Source organism: Cololabis saira, chromosome 20 (assembly GCF_033807715.1).
Source record: "Cololabis saira isolate AMF1-May2022 chromosome 20, fColSai1.1, whole genome shotgun sequence".
In the NCBI taxonomy this organism is placed as follows: domain Eukaryota; kingdom Metazoa; phylum Chordata; class Actinopteri; order Beloniformes; family Belonidae; genus Cololabis; species Cololabis saira.
Genome location: NC_084606.1, coordinates 34,279,836 through 34,307,006, shown reverse-complemented (window position 1 = coordinate 34,307,006; position 27,171 = coordinate 34,279,836). Strand labels below are relative to the sequence as shown.

The window sequence follows — 27,171 nt, the reverse complement described above, 5'->3', positions numbered from 1 at the left end:
CTATCAGGACTTTAATGTACTGTATTTTGTTGTTCTTCAAAGTGATTTATTACGAAAATAGAATAAGTTGATTCTTTAATTGCCGTGTTACGTCTTACATAGTTTATGTTTCTAGAAGACGGCATTTTATTGGCAGATATATTGGAAAAATTAGATTTTTTACATTGCCAAATATTGGTATCGGTCTTACAAATCTTATTTTACTCAGGCTCTGATGTATGTTTCATTTAGTCAGTTTCATGATATATTCATAATTGAGTCTATTTCTGATCCCTGAATTCCACCACCATCAAACGTTCATAGTCCTGGTTTCACACTCGCTCATCATCAGTTCTCTGGACATTTACCTTCGCTATCCAAATATAAACTCAGTCAGATATTGCACAATCTTTCCACCAGGGAGCTGGTAAGATGAACCTTGCATCAAGTGCACAATGATTCAGACATTTGCCTTCTTTTATAGAGATAGCCTGAATGTAGTAGGCCTGTTGTACATGTCTGAAAAATAAAATAAACATCAAGACGTTTTTTTTACTGGAAAGTGAAAGACGCAGGTGATTGGCAATCTTAAGTCATTAGGTTCACGCTTTGATTAATTGATTCCTTTTGGTACAATAATATTAGGGAATATGCAGATTCTGCAATGTACGCCCATGCCACTGTTTGCATTGTTGGAGGTTTTACTCCTCATAATAAAACCAGATTACTATAAATGCAGAAAACCGCTTAGTCTTCAGTCAATGGATGTAAGAACATGTTTGTTGAAGCAAACATCACTTTGTGCCTACAAATAATAATCATAATAATAATTATAATACTAAGTTAAGATTTCTGTACAATTATTGCAGTTTATATAACGTGACCTTGTTGCAATTTGTCTGCAAGGAAAAAAACAGGAGTTAATCCCAAATCACCTCTACGGTTTGGTAGACAGGATTTAGTTACAAAAAGCACTTGGCTGTGTTTGTGTCTGATTGTGTCAGTGTCTGTGTGTATGTTCTGTTAGTTTATGTACTGATTATCTTTACTTATGTTTGCCTCCACCTGCCCCTCCTGACCTGTGGTTTCCAGGAAAAAGGAATCAGCCCATCAGTAGCCACCAGCAGCAGCAGTACACACACACAAACACACACAAACACGCAAAACTACATCGTATGTATACACTAAACGCCCCTAATATGTCTGTATTATCAATTATTTTTCACATTCCATATGTTCTGGAGGTTAAAATTTCATGGAAAAAGACATTTCTCAACTTTTTTGTGGATTTTTATATCAAAAAACTTAAATGAGGTCATTATTTATTGGAGATTATTCTAGAATGTATTTTTTTAAATAATTTTTTTACATTTTTATAAGAAGGTAGGGTAAATCATTTCTGGATTACATCAATCTGTTGATATATAAAACCAAAAACATGGAGAGCAGCTCCTTCCTCCAGAACTGCCTGAACTGCACTTCTTGCCCCTCTTCTTTTTATTTACCGTTTTCTCTCTTTCTTTTTTTTAAACTTCATGCTCATGAGATGAGCAGCGAGTAAATGTTGAGGCGACGTCAATGGTGAATGTGACCAAAAGTGTTGTGGAATAGAAATCCTGTAGAATTGCTTACTCTTGCTTTAAATTGACGGGCTTAAGATAAAAATGAGTAAAATAATAGGATTATATGTACATCCCCAATAGTTTTCAATAAATCTAAACCTCAAAAAAGTGACAAAAACTGACAAGAGACTTGAAAAACAATCGCAAATTCAAAGTGTAGACACAACAAGTCAGTGCTCAGATCACACTGATCCAATTAGTCAGTTATGCGTGAGATTAACCCAGTTCATTAACGGTGAAGAAATGCACCCACCCTCGTCACATCAATAATCTCTCAACAACCAACATTTATGTGATGTGATTGCCAGCAAAATGCAAGTGAACGTACGTATAACGAGGATAATTTTTCGTGACAACATTCATGCACGGCTCAAAAGCAAGATTTTGATCGAGAATGATTGCGTTCGAATAAAATCTTCCCATTACATTTTTTTTTTTAATTAAGATTTGGGTCATTTTATCATAAGGATAAAGCTGGTTAAAACATATGATATTTAGCTAGAAGTACAGCTGATATAATTCACCCTTAATGTTTTTTTTTTTTTTAGGAGATTGTAGTAATAATTTCTCCACGAGTACATTAAAAATTCACACATCTTATTTGATTCTTTTTCAGTAGACATTACTTGGGATGAAGAACCTTGCTGTGCCTTTTTTCATTATCATTATCATAAAGTCAGAAGGTTATTTTTATACCATACATATTACGTAACCACTGTCCAATAGGATTGTCCCTGGCACGTGTCCCACTACTGATGTTCAATTTTAGCCTTTGGCCCTCAGTGCCAAAAGAGCGCACCCCTAGGACATACACAGTCTTTCCCTTGCAAGCTCATGCCTGCTGAGAGGGGAAAAAAATCCCCTGTAATTACAGCAGATCATAAAAAAAAACCCACACACACACACATGCAGAAAACATTCATTTCTAACCTGTATTTTTGTGTGTTGTAGCAGATAAACTGGTCGTTATGGACCTTTCCTACATGCTCGTTTTCTTACGTTTGTTTTCTTCTCTCTCAGATTCCAACAGAACAGAGTAACAACTCAGCTCAAGACAAAAAATAAAATCTAGCAGAGAATTTTAATCTAAAAGATGGACTGAAAATGCAATGTGAAAGAGTTTTTTTTTATGGGAAAAACAATTTGAACAATAGAGCAATTAGTGAACAGAAGGAAGGGAAAGGAATTCCAGAAATTCATCTGCAACAGATGTCAAACAAGGACAAACACTGTCAACTAGATAAAGACAATCCAGATCAAAATGTAGAAATAAGGATGGGGAAAATGTATGGGAAAGGATCAAAATAGGCAGAAATCAGAAAGAATCAAAGACTGCAAAAGGAGAAATGTCTCAGGAGAGATCACTAGTCTTGGGGCTTTGCCCTGCTGAGGCCTGCCAGCCCAGCGCCGCGCGGCAAACGCACTCAAACAAAAGGATCATTTATTGGAGGAGGAAAGAGGGGGAGGCTGAGAGGAGGGATGAAAGGAGGGGGAACACTGTACAGAGGCATTTGAGAGCTATGTGAGTGAAACACTGGCCCCATCTCAACATTCACAGCCAATGTGTAACATTCTCCCCCCACACTGCCCCACTGACGCTCCCGTCGGAGCCACGGCCCATACGGTCCCACCGTGGAAGCCTGTTACTTTATCGAACTACGATACATCTCCGGCTTCCAGGTACACGACCGCCATTTCACAATAAAATCAACGCAGCTTTTTATGGACGCAAAGGCTGATGGTTCATTTCCATCTATGAAAACCGAGCTCGGCCGTACCGCACTCACCGCGAGCTCCCAGGATGAAATTTTTGCTAATGCTTTAAATTCTTCATTAAATCCCAACTGTGGAGCCGAGCTATGAAACGCTTACCGCAAAAACCCAGGGAGGTTAGACTCCAACACAACCTACAGTACAAATCATGTGGAAGCTTGCAGAGCTAAATAAACAACAAGGCTTGGCAAGATGCATTCATCACAGGAGCCCCACTGTGGAAGCTTACTGACTCTTTTAGTGATGCATATAAAGCCACATCTCAATTTAAATGATGCTCTAGCTGCTTAAACTACAGGCGTCTGGTTCTTAAAGGGCCAATTTGGAGCAGACAGTGGTTCAAAGAGAATGTTTTTCTATGAGGAAATGTCTCACAGTGAGTTAGCTGAGGCATTGTTTAGCTGTGGTGGTCCCCCCATGGCTCAAAACTTCTCCACGGAGTAGGAAATAAAACATGTAAATAGGATGAACATTTGTCTACTGGCTGTCTTCATCCATGATTTTGCAGTTACAACACAGCTGTGGATATATACAGTTAAAACAATGTTGTCTTTTGCAGCATGGACCCCATGTACGACTTTTAATAATGCTTAGACAAAACTTCTGCCAGTCTTAGCAACCAAATCTTTCTTCCTTTGGCTGCTCACATACTTTAATATCCAGGATTGTAGATCTTTGTCAAATAGCCGAAATTTGAAATGTGACTGAGAAGAAGGAATCATTCTTTCTATCCATAGCCACCTTTTCTGGTCACAGTGAAGATTCCGTGTCAACGGGTCAACAGAAACCAGGGTCAACAATGTTTGTCTTGAACGCTTCAATGGCAAGACTGAATGGTTTCCATTGCCGTCAGTTGTGCTGCAACGAGATGTGTGTGACAGCGCTTTTTCTGCAAAAACAATGGCTCAACCGGAGCAGAAAGGTTCTGACCCCAGCAGTACATGAAAAAGCCCTTTGCACAACATTCAGGACACTTGAGGATCAACAGTTACCAGAACACTGATGTTCACTAATATCCAATCAGACTATCTGGACTTCAACACAATACCGAATTTCATCATGGGAAGAGCAAAGGAAAAACCGTTCCCCACACAATGGAATCAATTTATGCATTGCTGAAGGAGCCGATCTATTTCTCATATTGTCATTTATGCATAGAGTCATACAAATCAGACAACCGTCTGCATTTTAATCTGGCGCCAGTTAAACCTTGATTTAAAGCATGGATGGAAAGGGAGGCTGCACTCCATTGGATTATACTGAAAAGATCATTCTTCTTAAATATTGTGAACATGAGCTCCCACGGTAGAGAGTAAATTATGGTGACAGAACAGAGAATGGGGAAAAAAAGATATGAAGAGGACAGTTAAATGTGAAAACTCATACCTGTTCCCTCCTTGTTTCCATTTTGATGTGTCCGCAGCTCTTCCGATTTGTAAAAGTCAATGCTGGCGTAAGTGTTGAGGCTTGAGCTGTTGCTCCCGGCAACTGCAGTCCCCACTCCACCAACCACAGAGCCCGCACTTACGACGGAGAAGAGCCGAGATGGGGGCTGGCTTCCTGGGGGCCCGTCCACGCCCGCGTGAGGACTCTCTTTGTTGGCCAAGTCCAAGTCTATGTAGTTAAGACCTTGCTCTGTGGATGTAGTCTGATTGTTTATGGGAAGCAACTGTCCCTGGAGGGGGAACTGCGTAGGGGCATCAGTCACTGCACCGTTTCCCCATAACATGTTTTCAAAGCCCAGACGTCGGGCTACAGCTTGGGTGTGCTCCGGAAAGAGGGAAACAGTTGAAGAGGAAGTTGAGGTAGAGGTGGGGAGGGACGGTGAGGCAAGGAAGGTTTCTGAGCAGTGCCGTCTGCGTCCTTGAGGATCGGCACGGATTACTTTAGCCCCTTGGTTGGGGTTGGGTCCCGATTTTCCTAGTGGAAAGTCTAGACCCCGCGGCAGAACTGAAACAGAGGGATCAGTCCTGGTAGGAGATGGGAGTTTGGGGGAGACGGTGGGTGATGGTCGGGGGGCGGCGTTGTTGTTATTCAAGCTGAAAGCCATTTCTGTGTAGTCTCCACAGGATGTAGGGGACTCAGACTCACTAACTGATGGAACGCTTTCCCGGCTTTTTCTGAGAGGTGCCTCGGCCAACTCAGCTTCTTCCACATGTGGACTGGTAGCACCTTCCACACAGATTTGAGAGGCATGAACAAGAGTTGTAGGCGTAGGAGGTGTGTGAAATGAGGGGAAAACTAATGGGGTAAGGGAGAGGGTTGAGGGCGATGGAGAAGGGCCCAAGTCCATGTTAACATACTCGGAGGCAGATGGAGGAGTGATGGGGGTAGATGGACTGCGAGAAAGTGGGATAAAGTTCCCTACACATGAAGTTGGTCTGTTTTGAGGATGCTGGTTACTTGAACCATGGGACAGTAATAGACCATGTCTTAGGCTCCTGCCGCACCCTACTCCTAGCCCTGTGTGGTTCCAGTTGTCCATTTTGAATTCAATGCTTACGTACTCCCCAGGACTCTTGGGTTCTGGGGGAAGGGGGTTCTCACGGACCCTCGGAAGGGTGTTAGCCTTGGATACATCAACAAACAGGCTCACTGGTCTGTTTCTAGTATGGCTACCCTGCTTGGACAACCCTCCAGAGCTACGTCTCTGAGTGACCTTGCTCCAATCTTTGGATGAAGAGCCACTTGTCACATTACTCAAAGCCTGGGAAGTTCGTTCGTCGTTCTCCCCAAGGCTTTCACTACTGGCTGAACTGGACGAGTATGAGGATGAGGAAAGTGATAAATGGCGTCCAACCGCTGAATTACCTCCTGTTGGTTGCTCTTGACGCCCTCCAATACTTCTACCACCACCCATTCCCCTACTACAACTCCCATTGGGCCTTCTACCTCGTCCAGGCCCATCATCAAAATGTCCAGCACAGGGGTTATGTTTGTACGACCGAGGAAGGGAGTAGTAAGAATACACCATTTTAGGAGGTTGTTGCTCCAAAGTAGTCTCTACGTGGCAGGTGTGCTCAGGGGGTGGTGATGCGCCATTTACAGAACGTGCACTTATTGGAGACATGTTCATATAGTCACTGCCAGCCCTGCTATCTGCACTGCTGCTGCCCACCCAAGCCCCTCCAGAGAGACCGCCACGCTGGTCTGGGGAGCAGCTGCTATTAGGGGACATTATCATGTAGCCATCAGAAGTTGGGGGAGGATGGATCTGCTGTGGGGGAGACACGCTGTTGTTTGGTGTCATGGCCATGTAATCGTCAGCAGGTTTGGAATCTGGCTCTGGGACAGAAAGAGCCAGTGATTGAGCCAAGGACACTGGGGGCTGAGTGACTCCAGGCAGCATGGACATGTATCCATTGTCCACACCTATATCTACACTACCACCTCCTCCTGCACCCCCTTCAGCTTTGATCTCCCCTGCCACATCCAAGTATCCTCCCCCCAGCCCACCAGCACTCGTGGCCAATTCCTTCTGGGTAGAAGAGCAGGTGGAAGTAAAGGATTCTCGGCTCGTGCTCCTTGACATAACAGCATAATCTGCTGAATCTTCATCTGCAGGCTCTTCAGCTCTTCGCTGACGTGGGGCAAGTCTCTCTAGGGCCATAGGAGGTAAGGAGGCGCGTTTGGTCAGGAACTTCCGCTCTGCTTCGCATTCACGGCTGGAAGAACGGCGGAGAACTCTCTTAGTCTGCGGCTGGGAGCCACAGGGTGGCATTCCTGGTGCAGGCTGGGAACTGGATGTTGAACTCCTTCGGTTATTGTTGCCACCTCCAGTTCCACCACCGCGGTGTCCCATCATGATATAGTTGGCTCCATCTTCACCAAGCGACTGGCTGGTGATACTACCAACGGAGCCTCCGGGGAGGGTCGGGGAAGAGAGAAGCGTGTGATCCCCAGGACTGGAACCATACTCATCCGAGGAGCCATAGTCACTAGGTGAGCCTGAAACAGAGGCATGATGAGAGGGCACACGACTGTAGGAAGCACCCGCAGAAGTTACGCCTCCAAACTCAGAGCCATGCCCAGAACTAGATGACAGACTTGGGGCTGGAGATGGTGCCGGGGTGGAGATAGAGCGCATCAACCCAATAGGCGTTCTTGAAGCTGTGGTGGGGGCTGAACGGGCTGACTTTGACCGGAGGATTGGGGTTGTGGAGATGGAGCCATTGGCAGAGGGGCTGGAGTTCATGACTTGTAGAGCAGACCCTGCCATCCCATCCTCACATTTCCCTCCATCACTGGCCGTGCGAGACCTTGGGAAGCTGTGCCTGGGGGTAGGAGAGGCACTAGCACTGCTGACTGGTGCTCCACCATTAGCTCCTCCAGGAGGCTCAGTTCGGGGCCGTCGGAGGAAGCCAACCTGACTAGGAGGAGGGTTTGGGTGATGGCGGCGTGAGGGAACACTGATAGGATTGGAAGCAGTGGCACCTCCTCCTGGGCCAGTGTTGGACTGGGACTTGCTGCGTTGGCGGAACTCTTCACTCAGGGCTTTCATGGATTCTAGCAAGGTCTCGTGCATGTTCTGAGCCACCACCGAATCATCCACCTAGGACATGACACAAAAGTGGTTATAAACAAGGTCAAATCATGACTGTAGTATATTTATTTGTCAATTAATTCAGTCTCATCTTGTCAGATATAAACCCACTCAACATTCCAACCCTTTGGACTTTCACACTATCTTGGAATTTCCCTTTCATTTACGACCATCCACAAGGTTTAATCTGACAGCATAGAAGAATGTGTGATGATAATTCAGGGTTCCATGAGGCAAACTTTCCATTCTTTTGCTGATTATTGCTTTTTGGAGATTGGCATTTGAGAGAAACTGTGAACATAAATGTGACAGTAAAATTACAGACTAACCTGCATCCAGAACTCGCCCGGGCCTGTCACGGCAGAGCGTCCCACCTCGATGAAAAAGAAATTTTCCGAATGGCCACAGCGTCTTACATTCATCAGCTGGAGCACCACAGCCGCAGCATCCGAGTTTAGCTTCACAAAGTTGACCGTTTTGTCAGTAAGGCAAAGTCGATAGATGCCAACCAAGTTCTTGGCCTGGCCCAGGCCTTTGGGCCACACCTTCACCTGCCAGACCTCTTTGAATGCGGGTCCGGGATTTGGCGTTCCATAGTCTCCCACCCCCTCGCTGTCAGTGGGATTTTTACCTTGAGGGACAGAGCAGAGAGATGGGGGAGATTAAAAGGCTGCAGGAGTGAAGAAAGGTTGTCATTAGATCATAATAAAGGAAGCACAACTGGTGGAACAAAGCACAGACATGACCTTCATGCACCTGTGAGAATCCACCAGGTGAAACTACCACTATTTACCCATTAGTGGAAGCCAAGGTGCCTTTATTATGTGAGCTTTACTATCTGCTGAGTGTTTCATTGATTTTTAAAGCAGATCTGAGTTCTAACCAAACATGCACCAGCTTGTGGGACCACCGCACCATACCTGCAGGCTTCATATGAGGTCTCATTTTTCACCTACCTAGGCATCCGGACCCCCCCCCCCCCCCCCCAAAAAAAAAAAAAAAAAACAAGCAAAAACTAACCTGCTGACAACTGAAACTCTGCAGAAGAATGATGACTATGACAGAAAAACGAAGTTATGGAAAACCTTGAATGAACAAATTCGGAAAATAAGTGACTTTTCCAAAACCATAGCAAACAATGCAAATTGATGAGGCTTTCAAAAAAAGGAACTCAGTCCTCCTTTTGAGTGTTAGTGGTCCGACTGGTTTTGTAAACTATAATGTTTCAGGGCCCCGCAGACGCAGTACACACTGTCCATCCACCTTTTGTGTTAAGTATGCTGAATTCAGACTAATAATTAACTAGAAAATACCTAATACTTTAGACTACCTAATTACTGAGGCAATAACATCAAAGAGAAGGTTCTTTGAGATTTGATCCTTAGGGCCAAACAAGACCACTTTGCATTTGCCTGCATGCTTTGTGTTTTATGTCACTGGATTGTTCACATATGTGGTAAATTGCGTGTCCTCACATCTGTTGACTAAAAAGGATTATTGTACAACTATTATGCAATTCATGTTTGGGTGGACACTGATTCTTTTTCAAGGAAACACCCTAAAATGTTGCTAAAAACACGTACCCTATCTTCATGTTAGACTGTCACGATGGATATGTCAAGAGCGTGACATCCATCCGCAGCACGGGATAAGTTAACGTCAAGACTGAAGAGACAAATCTCCACAAAAAGCCTTACTTCTTTCCTTTCGAGGGAACAGGGCTTTCTTTGTGTGGAACCCGAGCACCTGCCCCGTTAGTCTACCATATCTGTCATACTGCAGTATTGGGGGGAACAAGTGTCAGTGAGCTGCTAAGAGGAGTCCTACTGTCAGAAAACATTTGTGTGGCATGCTACTTGAAGCACTGATTTTGGCCTAATCACAAAGCAGCCCGACCACAGCATTGCAAATATATGATTGTATGTCTGGATGCGCTTGTTGTTCCCTTTCCAATGTCTGTGCTGCAAATCCTACAATGACAACCATATGTAGACCAGAAGCCTCAGCCTTCACTGACGCGTACATCATTTCTCCAAATCCTCATCTCCCCAAAAAAATTGCAACTGCAAAAAAGAGGGAGCGGTTTGATGCCTCTTGTTGTGTCTTCTTTCCGTTTGCTTCTGAAAAAATGAGTGTATTGCTTCCCAAACTTGAAAGAGACCCGTGTTTTGTTGAAAGCCAGCGAGGTTGCGGCTTTAGTGGCTGCATGTGGAGGCACTCCCCCCTACATTACACGACTCCCTCAAGGCCGTGCACGGCTGTTTCATGTACAACTTTTCCCTCAATCTAAGAACCCTTGTTTGTTTCCTCGATTTAGATTTACAACAGGAAAGAGGCGGTTTGGGGACTTTTCAGCAGGGACCGAGGGGAATTATGGGCAGCTTGAGATTGTAAAGAGATATCCGAGTGTCATTAAGGACAGGGATAATGCCCCCCTCCGCCCTCCCCGAAAAGAAAAATTAATTATAGAAAATCTTTTTTTAGACAACTGCTTCACGACATTTCAGAGCGCGCTCCTCAAAGAGAATCGTTTCCCTTTCAAGAGCTCGTTTAATGCGTCTTGAGCGGAGCACGAGCACGCTGTTTGTTTTGAGTGCAGCGCAGCTCTGAACCTCAGCGGTGGCCTCAATGGCACTTCCACACACGACCGTCCTTGATCTTCGGGGTTCCTCTCAATCGACACCTCTCGAGAGCACTCAAAACCTTTAAGAGGGTTTTACTGAAATCTTGAAGAGATGCAGACTGATGCAGCCCTGCCAACCATGGCAGATTTTTTTGCTCCTAGTTACATAAGGCAGGGGTTGCTCCAACGCTAAGCAGTATGAATTATAGATCGCCCCAGGCTTTTCTTCTGGTGTACTTTTACATCAGCATGATGCTCGCTGACGATGATGGTTGAGAAAGCGGAATATTTTTATATTTCAGTTGAGGTCATCCGACGGTCAGCTCCAATGCTGCACAATGTCAACCCCTATAAAGCAGAATACCCTCAGAAAAACACGCACACGGGACGGGATGGCCTTCAGCCAGAGATCAATCTAAAGATTAAAGCTGAATTCAACACACCTGGGGCTAATGGGCATCTGTGTGAAACTCCCTATTCTATAAGGGTGAAACCCCTTCAGTAAAGACCGTAACCCAACATTTCAAAGCAAAGAGTTCATGAAATTCACATTTTAGCATCATCATTACCAGTGGCGTCAATTCAGTCAAAGCTAAGGTATGGCAAGGTTACAAGTCACAGAACTTAACTAGAGTATTAATCAAAACCAGCAAATACTCATCACAGAACTCTGCAAATGCAGTCTAGCTCACTGCAAAAACTCAAAATCTTACCAGGAATATTTGTCTTATTTCTAGTTAAATGTCATCTTTAGTCAAAAAATCTCATTACACTTAAAACAAGAGTCATCACCAGAAAAATAACTTGTTATTTGACCATTTTCACCTGTTTCAAGTAAATTTTCACTTGAAATAAGTAGAAAAATCTGCCAGTGGGACAAGATTTATCTTCTCATTACAAGCAAAAAAATCTTGATCCACTGGCAGATTTTTCCACTTATTTTAAGTGAAAATCTACTTGAAACAGGTGAAAATGGTTGTTTTTGAGTCTTGTCTTAAATGTAATGAGATTTTTTTTCACTAAAAATTAGACATTTTAACTAGAAATAAGACAAATATTCTTGTTAAGATTTTCCGAAACTAGTGAAATCGATCATGTTGTTCTGATTTGCATTTGTAATTACGGTATTCTATATGTATTAAAGTAGCTTGAGGCTCCTTTTAAGAAATGAGACTCTCTAGCGCCACCCTTCACCACGACGGCCGTTGGGGGTACTGCAGCCAACAGTGAAGCCGGCACGGGAGAACGGGGAGAACGCACATGCAGCGTCATGTGACGTCACATCCGCAGCCCAGCGCGGGAAATTCGGGACCGAATTGCAGCACATTTTGCAGCACACAGCCTGTTCAAGGCAACGGAGAGATACACTAGAGGAAACATTCTTTTGGGTTTGGAACGCTTCATCTGACATTATTACTAGAAAACTTAAAATGTATACGGATTTTTTTCATAAATCTTGCCACAATCCGGCCTCAAGCTCCTTTAAATGTAATGAGATTTTTTTTCACTAAAAATGAGACATTTTAACTAGAAATAAGACAAATATTCTTGTTAAGATTTTCAGTTTTTGCAGTGTATAATAACTAGTGAAATCAATCATGTTGTTCTGATTTGCATTTGTAGTTATTCTATATGTATTGAGTAATAGAATAATCAATACAAATAGACACAGAGTAATTCCATTAATGTATTTAAAAAACAAACATTTACATTTTCCCTTGAAGCAGAGGTGTGGCGGCTGCCATACCTTGCCGTACCCAATTGAAGCCCCTGATCATTACATCTTCAGCGAGCTGAAAACAACCTACACTAGCCTATTCACACACCAGGTGTTTACTTCACTTCGCCATCGCCACACACGAATCCCGGAGTCTTACATGTGGCTCGAGAATGGCACCCTCGCCAGGCAACACTGGTGTCTATTCATGGACATTTATTTGCTGCCTCCCCTTGAGATCACAGGCGGCATATAAAGAGGCCGTGATCTTGCCCAATTTTCCCAACTGAGGCTTTACATATGGGTGCTGCAATCGGGGCGGGGCTGTTTGTTCATCCTTTGGCACGGGGGAAAAACTAACAGGATGAATTTCACAAAACCTGGAGCAGATGTTGAGCATAGGCCTGTGTTGAAAAAATCGATTTCCCAATTCTAAATCGATTCTCATATTAATTCCTAAAAATCGATTCATATGTCTAAAGATCGATTTTTTTTATTTATTTTTATTTTTTGGGGGGGGGATTTTTTTTTTATTTTCTTTTATTTATTTATGTATTATTTTTTTTTCATCTTTACATTACAACTTTTGGTTATTTTTTTGTTTATCCCCAAAAAATGAATGTTTTGTTGGACACGAGAATAACTGGTGCCATGTTTTTGCCTTTAAATATGTTTAAAGGTATGAAAACATTAAAGTATTAGGTTATAATTGCATAAATTGTCTATATTTCATTACTTTATATACTGTCTTGGAGTTACATTTGAAAAAATGCTAAAAACCAAATTCTCAAAAATTAAAAACCAAAATAGACCAAAAATGGAACAAATAAAAACGGAACGGGGAAAAATTAAAAGCGATTTCATCCGTCTCTGTTTCCTCCCTGGATCTGTTTGGTAATTCTGACCCACGATGTTTCTGAAAGCAGTTCTATCAGCATTCTGGGAGCTGATTGGTCCTTACAGCATCATTAGCTGCAATACTTGCTGTTGAATCTCAATATAATAATAGTATTAATATGTTGCATAACTACAGTCATATAATTCATGCAACAACTCAAAAAACTGTTTTAATAACACTAACCCAAATCAATATCGGAATCGAATCGAATCAAATCTTGATAATTGACTCTGAATCTTAAGAATCAGAATCGAATCGATTCTTGACATTTGACTCGATCCCCAGCCCTAGTTGAGCACGGTCAATGTAAGAAGATCTGGACCACTTCCTCGAAAAGTGCGAATAGGCCTTGTAGAAGATGTACTCTTCAAGCTGCTTTTGTGCTACAAAGATAGATGAATGTGAGCACTAAGGCAATAAGGGTGCCATATTTACCCCCGAGGCAGCCAGACGCCTGCTGAGATACTGACAGCGTCTCTCCAAGTGAAGGACTAATTATTGTTAAGGTTATCGCGCAAATCCTGAAGAAGTAGGTCTCTTGGTGCCAGTGGGCAGGATTCCAGTGGGTTTAAGGCTCAATTCTAGTCATTAACAGGTTCGTTTTAAAGCCGTCTCCTTCAAGTAATGATGAGATCAAAATATATAAATAAGATCTCCTGGAAACGAAAGGAAAATGATTCTAATTTATTGTCAGACGTCTTGGTTGGCCGATGCAGCCGGTACTTCAGGGAAAGCTGCTCTGGCAGGGAACCAGCTGGCTCGCCGGGTTCTGTTTCATGTTTCTGACCTCACTGCCCTAACATGCAGCACTGCTCCATAAGACCGCGAAGCAGTGCAGAGAAAAAATTCTGCGGGCTGAGCCCCCACTCTCTACCCCCGTCTCAGCTGCTGTGCCCCCAGTAACCCGGACCGCTGCCAACTCCCCGGCACAGACGCTCGGGAAAAGAGTCAGCCACCCAGCAGTGACAGCAGTTAGCCAACTTTCTGGCTGCCATGTGTACCCGTTTACCTCTTCCAAGACTCCTACACTTCCTCGCTCGCTCTTCATCCATCTCTTGCATCTGTGACCCCCCCTCCCCACCCTCTCCCTCTCGAGAGATCCAGGCCCAGGCCCACACTCAGGGACAAAGCGCTGGCAGCCATGTAAGACGCTGCTGGTTAGTCTGGCACGGATCTACCAAACATTCTGTCTCGGTCAGTGAAAACGATGGTTTCGTTTGAACAAAGAAGGCGCTGCTATTGCAGAGTCCCCACTTTCAAAATGAGTTTCTGTAAAGTGATAGTTGTGAAAACATTGAAGTCCTCTTCAAATATTACAAACTGGGAAAAACTATGGTTTCGGGATTCAGTCATACTGCAAAAAAGCTAATTTTCAGAAACTTTCCATCGAAAGCTAAGCTTGGGAATTTTGGAAACATCCACCTTTGGTATGAAAACGTACATACGACATTGAATAAAATTACAGAAAAAAAATAAAGTTGCAAAAAACTAGAGATGAGATCCATCCAGTCCCGTACCGGGACCGAGGGTTGACACCGACTTACGTCAATGACCAGTTACTAAAGTGAGATCCTCAATCAAAATCAAAATAATACATAAATAAAAAGCCATGATTTTCAATATTCTATTCTATTGTTATTTTTACTTATTTAAAGCAGCACTATGTAACTTTTCCACCTTAATATCATATTTCCAGAGTCATTGTGATGGTACATCAACTTCCAACAGGTTTAATGAACCTCTGTCATGGTCTGAGGGGTCTGTATCACCTTCACTGGCACTATGTAACTTTGAGGTGGATGGTAGGAACCCTGCCACACTACTGGTAAAGCACTACCGCTTTTGTCCAAAGGAGCCGCCAAACTCAACAAAAGCTGAAAGTTACATTGTGCTGCTTTAAAGTGCTGAAAATGTACATATTTAGTATTTCTACAGTTTTTGTCATTTTGTTTCAAGTATCAGTATAAGTAAGTCCTGGCGTTTGGTTTACTACAAATAAAACCACCACCACAAAAAAAAAAAATACCTATGACGTTGGAATCAGCAACATGTATCAACTTAAAACTGACAAAAAGTGCATTGTCCATCCATCCATTATCTATACCCGCTTTATCCTTTAGGGTCACGCCTGCCTGCACCTCCCCCCCCCCCCCCCCCCCCCCCCTCTGGTCATCCCACTGCTGCTTCCACATGCCTGCTGTGCTGCTGACGTCCCTGACTCCCCCAGTCTGGCCTTCGGCAGGAGGGTCCCCCCTTATGAGCCTGGTCCTGCTCAAGTTTTCTTCCCTCCTAAAGGGGAGTTTTTCTTGCCACTGTTTGGCTTAAGGCTTTTCTCCCACTATGGGAGTTTTTACCTGCCATTGTTTATATAATAATTGCTCGGGGGTTTATGTTTATGTTTATGTCCATGTTCTGGATCTCTGGAAAGCGTCTAGAGACAACATCTGTTGTATTAGACGCTATATAAATAAAATTGAATTGAATTGAATTATGCATGTTTTTGGACTGTGGGAGGAAACCGGAGTACCCGGAGGAAACCCACGCAAGCACGGGGAGAACATGCAAACTCCACACAGAAAGACCCTGCTGGGCCTGGGAGGGCCCAAAAAGTGCATTGGTTTATTTCTATTAACTATCCAACCAAAGCACAAGCTTGTAGTTTGCTAAACAATTAGAATATTCTCCCTCCCAGGTCGGCTGGCTCCGAAAACCGAGTCAATATCCATCGACTCCTATGAATTCATATAAAGTAAATAATACATTTATTTCTAATGTGATTGACTGATGGTAGATTCAGGCAATGACTAACCATTATCCCTTCCTTGTCCGTCGTTTTCATGCTGCCACATTCCCCAAAGCCAACGGCAGTTTGTACTAACCCAGCGTGGAATAAAAAACGGACATATTGGGATATTCAACTGTAAGCGACGGCCAGCAGCTCTGCAGATACTTGGTGCCCTCTCCAAGTGTTTGCAGCAAGTTATAGAATAACAGGTCCACCTGTTACATACAGCAAATAGTTTGGTGAAAAAGTGCTTCACTAATACGTTTGTTTGGTACTTCAAGTGTGAAGTTACACACAGTCTTGTGAGTGTTTGGATAACGCAGCACTTACTCCAACGGCCTGGGCCGTGCTGAAAACCATGTCAAGAGACACTGGAAAAATGGTTTAAAAAGGGAGGGAGCACTCCAGAGTAGCTTTGAATCAATTATTCATTAATATTTAAACGCCAATATGAGGACAAGAACTGTTAGAAAAAAACACAACAACTGCAATTTTATTGGTCAATATCCTTTCCAAGAATTCTAATCAATTGAAAACAGTGACATAGTCCAGCGGTGGAAGATAGCATCTGCTGATTATTCTTAACTGCACAGCACTGAGTATGCTCAGTGTTTGTTTTGTACTATAGAAGCTTCAAAAATATTTTTTTTGCCCTCAACAACAATTTCCCTTTAGTTTTAATCTCAGTCAATCGATTTTGCGCCATTCAGACCTGCATTTCTTCTGAGCCAATTCAGCTCCAACAGCTCCAACTTAAATTAAAGTTAAAAGACTTTTTTTTCCCAACAATTCTGTGGCTTTAATCAACTGTTGCAGGTTAAACAGTTCAAGCAGACCCACTTTCACATCCTCATCTTCTCTACAGGGCATCTCAGACAAAACCCCACAGGAGTAAAAGAGAAATGTTCCACTCATTTTCCATTTTGCTTATCTAATCTATTCCCCAGACGGCTAATAAATAGCAACTTCCCAACACCACGTACGCCATTTATAGGCTTGTGTTACCTGACAACGATCAATACAACCCGCTGCAAAAGGTTACAAAGCATCCAAAGCCCTGTGGCTTAGTCGTCCCGAACACACCGCCACTCATTGACTCAATGGATTACGTTGCCCGTAGCTTTCGCTTCGCTGTCGATCAAACCAGAGTGCTTTATCGATGGGGCTGTGTCAGCGCCGGGCCGGTGCACGGGAGACACAAAGCAAGAGGAAACCGGGCCATTTCTGACTGGGCGAGAGCCCGCCGTGTTTCAATCTGGTGCAACAAAGCTGCTGCATCACGGCCGGAGCCGGCGTGGGCCGGGCTGAAGCCCGGGTGTTCATGTGTGCACAAGGGATGGGCGGTATGGACTAAAACATGTATCACCATCATTTCTGGCATTTATCCCGATAACGATAAAAATGGTGATAAAAGAAATAAAATAAATAATCTTTGGAGCCCCCAAAACACTGCTCTAAAATAATACTAAATGCTACTAAACTACACCAATTACATTGAATTAATGAAAACCAATTAAATGAGTTACACCTGTACTGCAAAACTGGAATGACTCAGATCCTCCATGTTTGTTACACAAACACGTATCAACGGGAATTTATCTTTCTTTCTTTCTTTCTTTCTTTCTTTCTTTCTTTCTTTCTTTCTTTCTTTCTTTCTTTCTTTCTTTCTTTCTTTCTTTCTTTCTTTCTTTCTTTCTTTCAGGCTCATTTCTTTCTTTCTTTCTTTCTTTCTTTCTTTCTTTAAGGCTCATTTCTTTCTTTCTTTCTTTCTTTCTTTCTTTCTTTCTTTAAGGCTCATTTCTTTCTTTCTTTCTTTCTTTCTTTCTTTCTTTCTTTCTTTCTTTCTTTCTTTCTTTCTTTCTTTCTTTCTTTCTTTCTTTCTTTCTTTCTTTCTTTCTTTCTTTCTTCCTTCCTTCCTTCTTTCCTCCTGCTCTTTCCTTCCTTCCTTCTTTCCTTCCTTCCTTCTTTCCTCCTGCTCCTTCCTTCCTTCCTTCCTTCCTTCCTTCCTTCCTTCCTTCCTTCCTTCCTTCCTTCCTTCCTTCCTTCCTTCCTTCCTTCCTTCCTTCCTTCCTTCCTTCCTTCCTTCCTTCCTTCCTTCCTTCCTTCATGTACGTTGTGCGTGGATTTAACACAGAACCATAAATCAGTTTTACACAAAAACATCATCAACGGGAATTTATCATTTTTATCACGAGATACAAATTCTTACCGTGGGGAATTTTTTTGACGGTAAATCGTGCACGGTAAAATATCACCCATTCCTAGTGCGCACTCTTTAATGCAGAGGAAACAAACCCCCCCCCCTCCGTCTCCACAGAGCCCCCGCTCCAGCTGACAAAACGGTGGCACACGACAAAGTTTCAGGTTCCCTGAAACAACAGCACACGTCTCCGACTCTGTCAGCAACCGGGCTTCACCAACGACTGACCCTTGAGACAGTAATTACAGTCAAATTAAGGGGATGAGCACTTCTTAAGTACGGCTTAATGTTTAATCGGCCAGCTCAAGAGAGATCCAGATCTCATGGGCCACGGGAGCCAAACATCAGTCCAGGATAAAAACACTCGGGAGCCACAGACAGTCTGTTGTGCATCACAGTTCACTGGAAAAGGAAGAAAAAAAAGACTATTTTTCCTAATCTTCTGGCCAGATTCAACGGGAAACAGGCTGTAGCTTCACCTCAAGTGATCTGCATTTGCTTTTCTGCACTTAAATTGTCAAAAAATTAAATGATGATAATCCACAGACCTAATCCAGAGCAGGTTTAAAGGCAAGTTAAAAACTAATCTCCTGAGCAGCATGATCACCATGTAATTGCATTTTCAAGCGGAGACATTCCTCCTTCAGTATTTTAAATGTTTCCACTATTCCTTTTTTACCCCGAAGATAAAAAGTCATTCACAGCTTTTACTACACAGCAGCTGTTGATGTCAGAACATCACAATGTAAATAATTTAAAAAGAGGGCCCAAAGGAATTTAAATTATCCAGATTCTGAAAAAATCTCATGTAAACTTTTAAAATGTGAAATTTTGTATGGAAAAAAAGCAGTGAAAGAGTTCTCTGAACTGTTGCTACTGATTCAACTTATGACTCAAATGTTGATAATTAAAAGAAATCCCCACTGTGCAAAGTACTAACTGTTGTTGCCTCAACCCGCTCATGAAAAGGCCTGTGTTGAAAAAAATGGATTTCCCAATTATAAATCGATTCTCATATTAATTCCTAAAAATCGATTCATACGTCTAAAGATCGATTTTTTTTTTTTTTTTTTTTTTTTTTTTTACAACTTTTGGTTATTTTTTTGTTTATCCCCAAAAAAGGAATGTTTTGTTGGACACGAGAATAACGGGTGCCATGTTTTTGCCTTTAAATATGTTTAAAGGTATGAAAACATTAAAGTGTTAGGTTATAATTGCATAAATTGTCTATATTTCATTACTTTATATACTGTCTTGGGGTTACATTTGCAAAAAATGCTAAAAACCAAATGCTCAAAAATTAAAAACCAAAATAGACCGAAAATGGAACAAATAAAAACGGAATGTGGGAAAAAATAAAAGCGATTTCATCCGTCTCTGTTTCCTCCCTGGATCTGTTTGGTAATTCTGCCACACGATGTTTGTGAAAGCAGTTCTATCAGCATTCTGGGAGCTGATTGGTCCTTACAGCATCATTAGCTGCAATACTTGCTGTTGAATCTCAATATAATACTAGTAGTAATATGTTGCATAACTACAGTCATATAATTCATGCAACAGCTCAAAAAACAGTTTTAATAACACTAACCCAAATCAATATCGGAATCGAATCAAATCTTGATAATCGATTCTGAATCTTAAGAATCGGAATCGAATCTTGACATTTGAATGGATCCCCAGCCCTAATTTGAACATAAATGTGACCTGATTCGGATTCTTTCTTGCTAAATAACTCAAACAAATAACTGACCCGTCAAAGAGTTTGACGTGAATTTCCTCTCAAGAGAGAACGCCTGGCTCTGTTTTGGGTTGGGCTGATTTTGCAGCTCCTCGCCGGGGTGCTGCCCGAGCTTGTGGAGCTTGTGGAGCTGGCAGCGCTGCGACGGTGGGCCCGCACGGGCCTCCGCCCCGTTTCGCCGAGGTTAAACCTTTACACACTCCACTGCCTCCTAATAGCTGAGCAAATAGCCGCCCTGGAGCCTGATACTGTACTCGCTGCCTGGAAGGGTCTTACAGGCTTGAGCTGAGTAAATAACTGGGACTCTGCCCAGCACGGCGGCCGGCTCAAGTGCGATTACCACGGGCCCCGGTGGGGTGAAGGGGGTCTGTGTGGAGGCGTATGGGGGATGAAGGGGCTCTTCTACTGCCTGCACTAGTCCATGTTCCAGACTAGATATCAGCACCACTCAAGGTGACCAAACTTACTTATGATTGTTGAAAAGATCCATGTCTATTAGGAATGGGCGCTATGGACTAAAAAATGTAACACGATCATTTCTGGCATTTATCCTGATAACGATAAAAATGAAGATAAAAAAATACCAATTCAACTCCACCTTTGTAACTATAAATCTATCTCGCTCTCAGATCCGCCATGTTTGTTACACAAAAACATCAACGGGAATTTATCTTTCTTTCCTTCCTTCCTTCCTTCCTTCCTTCCTTCCTTCCTTCCTTCCTTCCTTCCTTCCTTCCTTCCTTCCTTCCTTCCTTCCTTCCTTCCTTCCTTCCTTCCTTCCTTCCTTCCTTCCTTCCTTCCTTCCTTCCTTCTTTTTCCCTTCCTTCCTTCTTTCCTCCTGCTCTCTCCTTCCTTCTTCCCTTCCTCTTTTCTCCCTTCCTTCCTCTTTTCCTTGTTTCCTTCCTTCCTTCTTTTTTCCCTTCCTTCCTTCCTTCCTTCCTTCCTTCCTTCTTTTCTCCCTTCCTTCCTTCCTTCCTTCCTTCCTTCTTTTTCCCTTCCTTCCTTCTTTCCTCCTGCTCTCTCCTTCCTTCTTCCCTTCCTCTTTTCTCCCTTCCTTCCTCTTTTCCTTGTTTCCTTCCTTCCTTCTTTTTTCCCTTCCTTCCTTCCTTCCTTCTTCCCTTCCTCTTTTCTCCCTTCCTTCCTTCTTTCCTTCCTTCCTTCTTTCCTCCTGCTCTCTCCTTCCTTCTTCCCTTCCTCTTTTCTCCCTTCCTTCCTCCTTTCCTTGTTTTCTCCCTTCCTTCTCCCCTTTCCTTCCTTCCTTCCTTCCTTCCTTCCTTCCTTCCTTCCTTCCTTCCTTCCTTCCTTCCTTCCTTCCTTCCTTCCTTCCTTCCTTCCTTCCTTCCTTCCTTCCTTCCTTCCTTCCTTCCTTCCTTCCTTCCTTCCTTCCTTCCTTCCTTCCTTCCTTCCTTCACGTACGTTGCGCGTGGATTTAACACAGAACCATAAATCAGTTTTACACAAAAACGTCATCAACGGGAATTTATCGATTTTACTACAAGATGACAAATTCTTACCGTGGGGAATTTTTTGGACGGTAAATCATGAACAGTAAAATATCGCCCATTCCTAATGTCTATAGATGTCTGTCTATATTTTGGTATGATAACCTTCCTGAGTGGCAGCTGGATCAGAGTTATCAGCTCCTGAAGTTACCACCCCCTTCAGGTTAATTGATGATTCTAAATTGGGTGTATTATACATTTCCTGAATCTTATGGTCCTGTGAGTATTACAGTTTTTGTATTTTGTGTCTCTGTTGTTCCTAGTTGACACAGGGCTAAAAGATAGTACACCAGCATCTAAAATGTAATTTTCTGAACTTCATGAGCTGATAACTATGATCCAGCTGCCACTCAGGAAGGTTATCATACCAAAATATCATCTACAGACATGGACCTTTTCAAAAATCATAAGCAAGTTTGGTCACCTTGAGTAGTGCTGACAAGTGAAATTTTGGGCTCTGGCCCCTGGACTACATGAACTTTAGAGATCTGAGCTGCTCCTCAGGTGTCAGACTGGAAACTATGTGGCACGGACAGTGCAGCATCTCTTGGTCGAGCTGGCGGTTTTCTCCGCCAGGACGAGTGGCCGACAGATTCCTCACGGCGCAGCACAAGTGTTGAAAAGATGTGCATGAGCTGCACATACCTCATACGGAGGGGTATGAGGACGCAGGAATCTCGGGGGCATGTTACCGCTCATGCAAGTCTAGGTATAGCAACCAAGCCGCCGAGTCCCTGCACATGCCAGAACATCAGAAACCGTCGACGGGCTGCAGCACATACCACAAGAAAACGCCTGCCAGCGTGCGAGTTTACACAACAGCCCGCCGCAGCCTTTTGTCTTTGACAGCCAGAGTGAGTTACATGAGAACGGCAACGCCGACGGCAAACCAGGGAGGGAGACGAGGAGCGATCAAGAGTCGCTCTGCAACCAGAGTCCTGCACTGGGTCGGGTACCCGACGGGTACCCGCAAAAACAGCTGATTTGCGGGTGGTTTTTAAAATAATAAAAAATTCCGGGTTCGGATCTGGGTTTAAAAAAATAGCATGCGGGTCGGACCGTGGGTTTAAGGCCCCTTTTACACATAGCAAAAACGGTGTCGTTTTCATGCGTTTTGGCCGTTCGTTTACACGAAAACGAAGCTCAAAGTCTCCAAAAAGGATCATTTCTGAAAACTCCGGCCAAAGTGGAGATTTTCAAAAACTCTGTTTTCATGTTTGCTTGTAAACGGAGATTTAGGCTTCAGAACATGACATTATGCAACAGAAACGTCACCAGCATCATTTGTGCGACCTGTGTTTACAATTTGTTTGGCCACCGTCAATATTTTCTTGTATTTTACCTGTTTTATATTCTAAAGTCACACTTAAAAGTAACTCCACTTCTCTGTCACTCCAAACGAAAGACTCTCGTTCCGTCTTGGAAGTAACTGGCAGTCCAGGCTGATTTATGGTTCAGCGTTACACCAACGCAGAGTCTACAGCATAGGGTACGCGGCGACGCACACCGTACGTAGGCTACTCCGTCGATTTAACGCAGAACCATATTATTCAGGCTTCACTTGTGTCATTTGTTGATGATTTTTTCCAGGATTCTGATTGGCTAGCATGACTTTATCTTCTCGTTACACTGCCCCCTGCAGGTTTGGATGCTCATAGCACCTTAACAGCTATTTATGTGGATTCGTGTAAACGAGGACATTTTTCAAAACGTAGAGGGGGAAATATCCATTTTTGTAAATACCCGGCTATGTGTAAACGTGGCCTTAATATAAAATAATAAATACAATAAAATAAAACCATAAATTGTAATCTGGTTGTAAGGCTGTGACTGCAGCTTGTACACTGCCATTTCCGGGTCATTTGCTGCGCAGGCGCGCAAACATTTCCGGGTTAGCAAAACAAAAATGGCGGAAAACGTGAGAGTAAAGCTGCAGAGCGGAGAGTACCATCTAGTCGAAAATTCATCTTCAAGAGCGAAGTCTAAAATCTGGGACAAATTTGGTGTTATCATAGACGAGGAGAACAATCAGGTCGCTGGGTTTGCTGCCTGTAAGAAGTGCGGGAAAGTGTTATCTTACGATAGCCGCAAACTGGGAACTTCATCATTGAAGAAGCACGCGGAGACACAAGACGTGGCGGCTCGTAACTGCTAAAAAGTCGCTCAAGGTTGGACAGGAAGTAAGTCTATTACACAGTCACAAGTTTAAAAGCTTTAAACGTAACAAACGAGGTCTTTTACACTCGTTTGGGAGGAGAACACAAGAGGGTTGATGATGGAGCTGAAGTCAGGCTGTTGTTCACTCACTGGCAGCTGAACTGTGTTGTATTTAGGCGGTATGGACTAAAAAAATGTATCACGATAATTTCTGGCATTTATCCAGATAACGATAAAAATGACAATAAAAAAAATACCAATTCAACTCCACCTTTGTAACTATAAATCTATCTCTCTCTCAGATCAGCCATGTTTGTTACACAAAAACGTATCAACGGGAATTTATCCTTTTTTCTCTCTTTCTTTCTTTCAGGCTCATTTCCTTCCTTCCTTCCTTCCTTCCTTCCTTCCTTCCTTCCTTCCTTCCTTCCTTCCTTCCTTCCTTCCTTCCTTCCTTCCTTCCTTCCTTCCTTCCTTCCTTCCTTCCTTCCTTCCTTCCTTCCTTCCTTCCTTCCTTCCTTCTTTTTTCCCTTCCTTCCTTCTTTCCTCCTGCTCTCTCCTTCCTTCTCCCCTTCCTCTTTTTTCCCTTCCTTCCTTCTTTCCTTGTTTTATCCCTTCCTTCCTTTCTTTTTTCCCTTCCTTCCTTCTTTCCTCCTGCTCTCTCCTTCCTTTGTCCCTTCCTCTTTTCTTTGTTTTCTCCCTTCCTTCTCCCCTTTCCTTCCTTCCTTCCTTCGTTTCCTTCCTTCCTTCCTTCCTTCCTTCCTTCCTTCCTTCCTTCCTTCCTTCCTTCCTTCCTTCCTTCCTTCCTTCCTTCCTTCCTTCCTTCCTTCCTTCCTTCCTTCCTTCCTTCCTTCCTTCCTTCCTTCCTTCCTTCACATACGTTGTGCGTGGATTTAATGCCGAACCATAATTCAGGCTTTACACAAAAACGTCATCAACGGGAATTTATCATTTTTACCGGGAGATGACAAATTCCGTGAGGAATCCTTTTGACGGTAAATCGTGAACGGTAAAATATCGCCCATTCCTAGTTGTATTGCTGTTTAATATTAATATAACCCAAAATGATTACTTTAAATGCGGGTTACGGGTCTTGCGGGTCGTGTTTCAACGGGTCGGATGGGGTTGCGGTACTAGTTGGGCTGATGTGCGGGTTTGCGGTTCGGGTGCGGTTTTGTACGTCCCCGGGTCGGGGCGGGGCGGATCTTGAAAATTGGACCCGTGCAGGACTCTGTCTGCAACCCCGGACCTTGTCATGTCAGAGCGTCGGCCTCCCGGCCGTCTGCTCAGATTGACAGACCCGACTCTCACCTGCAGAGTTAAATGTTTCGCACACATGCTCTTTGCAGATGTTTGAACTTAGAAATGGGCATCACTTCCCCCCCCCCCGCCAGTCAAGCGCGGCCTTCCACGTGTTTTCATATACAAACTAGAGCTTATCAGATATGGACTCTCTTTATCGCTCCTGTGGCACTTTACGTAACAAGCGCAGCACGTCATGTGAGCGTGGAGCACCTTGAACTCATATCTTGGACGGCCAGCGTTGCGTCATGTGTCTCCCGTGGCCCATCTGGCCTCCAGCAGGGAGGGGCGAGGAAGGTGGAACAGGTGATTTGGGGTTGCCATGCACATGCACACGGCTGCAGCAGCTGTGTTTACACAGCGTCTGAGAAATATCTCCATGAGTTTTGTGTCTTTTCTTTTTTTCCCTGACCGGGGGGGGAGCGGGGGCAGCATTTGCACACAATGAGGCAGAATTGCGCAAATCCACTGCAGGAGAGGCCTGAAGGGCCACTATACTCCCTCATCAGTCCTCGGCCATGAAATAAACATTATGGGTTAGTGGAAGAGAGTTGAGAAGCTGCTCGGCCTTCTCCTCTCTGACAACTCCTGGCAGATCCATCCTCCTCTGGGACCTGCGCCTGAAGTGTAATATGGTGGTGTCAGCAGAAATGTGGAGCAGTAAACAAACAGGACAATCTGAGAAGTTGGGACACGGAAGCTTGCAGCTGAGGCCCACTAAAGGCTGATTTATGGTTCCGCGTTACACCGACGCGGAGCATACGCCGTACTGCGCGCGCCGTACGGCGTAGGCTCTGCGTTGGTGTAACGCAGGACCATAAACCAGGCTTAAGAAGAAAAACACACACAGATACACACACACAAGACTGGCGTGCAAACATCTCGCCTGACACTAGCAGATAAGAGCTGCTGGACAAGATAACTCCCCCCAATATGCACCTTAAAGCCTCATGTTCCTTGAGATCTACAACATTTAAAGGGCTGCAGCCAGGGGTGCAGATCCCATGTCAGGATTGGGGGGGGACACCAACGTGATTTAAATTTTTTGCCAATATGCAACTCATACCATAAATTGGTAAAGGCTCGCCAAAAAATACTGCACAAGGAATCATTTATTGTGCTTACCTTTCTTCTTTATTTGTCCTAAACAGCCAGCAGTGTGTGTCACTGCTTACTTAACTGTTATATTCGTAAATGATCATTTTAAGGTTTTTGGGCATGTACAGTAGTGTCTACTCATCTCAAATTCTTCTCACCATCTTCCTTTTATCCTATGGGACTACTTTATGCACGATCAATTGATATATGGAGCCCTAAACAAGTACAAATACGGGCAGGTACGAATGTAAACAAAAAGTTGACAAAAAGTAATTGTCGAGCCTGTCAAAAATTTTCAATATATTAATTCAGACTAAAAAAAAAATGTATGGAGTAGCAATACTTTCATTCTGTACACCTCAAAACGCACCGTGGATGTATTTATTTATTTTTTTATATATTTTTAATAAATATTCTACATATTCAACCTTTAAGTCTGAAAATACATTTGTTCAATTTTGAATAATTTAGGGTATTTTTATTGGGGGGGGCGGGGGGCAATTCATGTTTTTCAGAAATTGGGGGGGGGGACATGTACCCTCCGTCCCCCCCGGGATGTGCACCCATGGCTGCAGCGTGCGCACATGAACTCGTGTGAAAACCCATGCACGGCTCTGCAGCCTCTGCCACGTTTCTCCTCCCCATCATCCTCTTGCCCATGGGTGCAGATCCCGGGGGGGACGGGGGGGGACATGCCCCCCCCAATTTCTGAAAAACATGAATTGTCCCCCCCAATAAAAATACCCTAAATTATTCAAAATTGAACAAATGTATTTTCAGACTTAAAAGGTTGAATATGTAGAATATTTATTAAAAATATATTTCTAAAAAAATAATACATCCACAGTGCGTTTTGAAGTGTATAGAATGAAAGCAATGGGTCCTTTTTTTTTTTTAGAACTGTTTACCTCCATAACTCAGTTAAAACATGATCAGTTAGTTTAAACAACTTGTTTAGGGCTCCATATTTCATCCATATATCAATTGATCGTGCATAAAGTAGTCCCATAGGATAAAAGGAAGATGGTGAGAAGAATTTGAGATGAGTAGACACTACATGCCCAAAACCCTTAAAATTATCATTTAGGAATATAACAGTTAAGTAAGCAGTGACACACACTGTTGGCTGTTTAGGACAAATAAACAAGAAAGGTAAGCACAATAAATGATTCCCTGTGCAGTAGGGCTGTGCGATTAATCAATTTTAAATCTAAAATTACTAAACCCAAGGAGG

The 27,171-nt window shown here is 43.3% G+C and overlaps 1 protein-coding gene across 1 annotated transcript in view; it reads right to left on the bottom strand.

Moving 5' to 3' along the window:
• The window catches only part of si:ch73-335l21.1 (insulin receptor substrate 1-B), a 77,464-nt gene that overhangs the window by 48,111 nt on the left and 2,182 nt on the right, over positions 1-27,171 (bottom strand). The window contains exons 2-3 of the mRNA XM_061709531.1: positions 8,247-8,548; positions 4,761-7,926 (exon numbers count right to left, since the gene is read on the bottom strand). Of these exons, the coding sequence (XP_061565515.1) occupies positions 4,761-7,926; positions 8,247-8,548 (3,468 nt within the window). The remainder of the gene's footprint in view (positions 1-4,760; positions 7,927-8,246; positions 8,549-27,171) is intronic.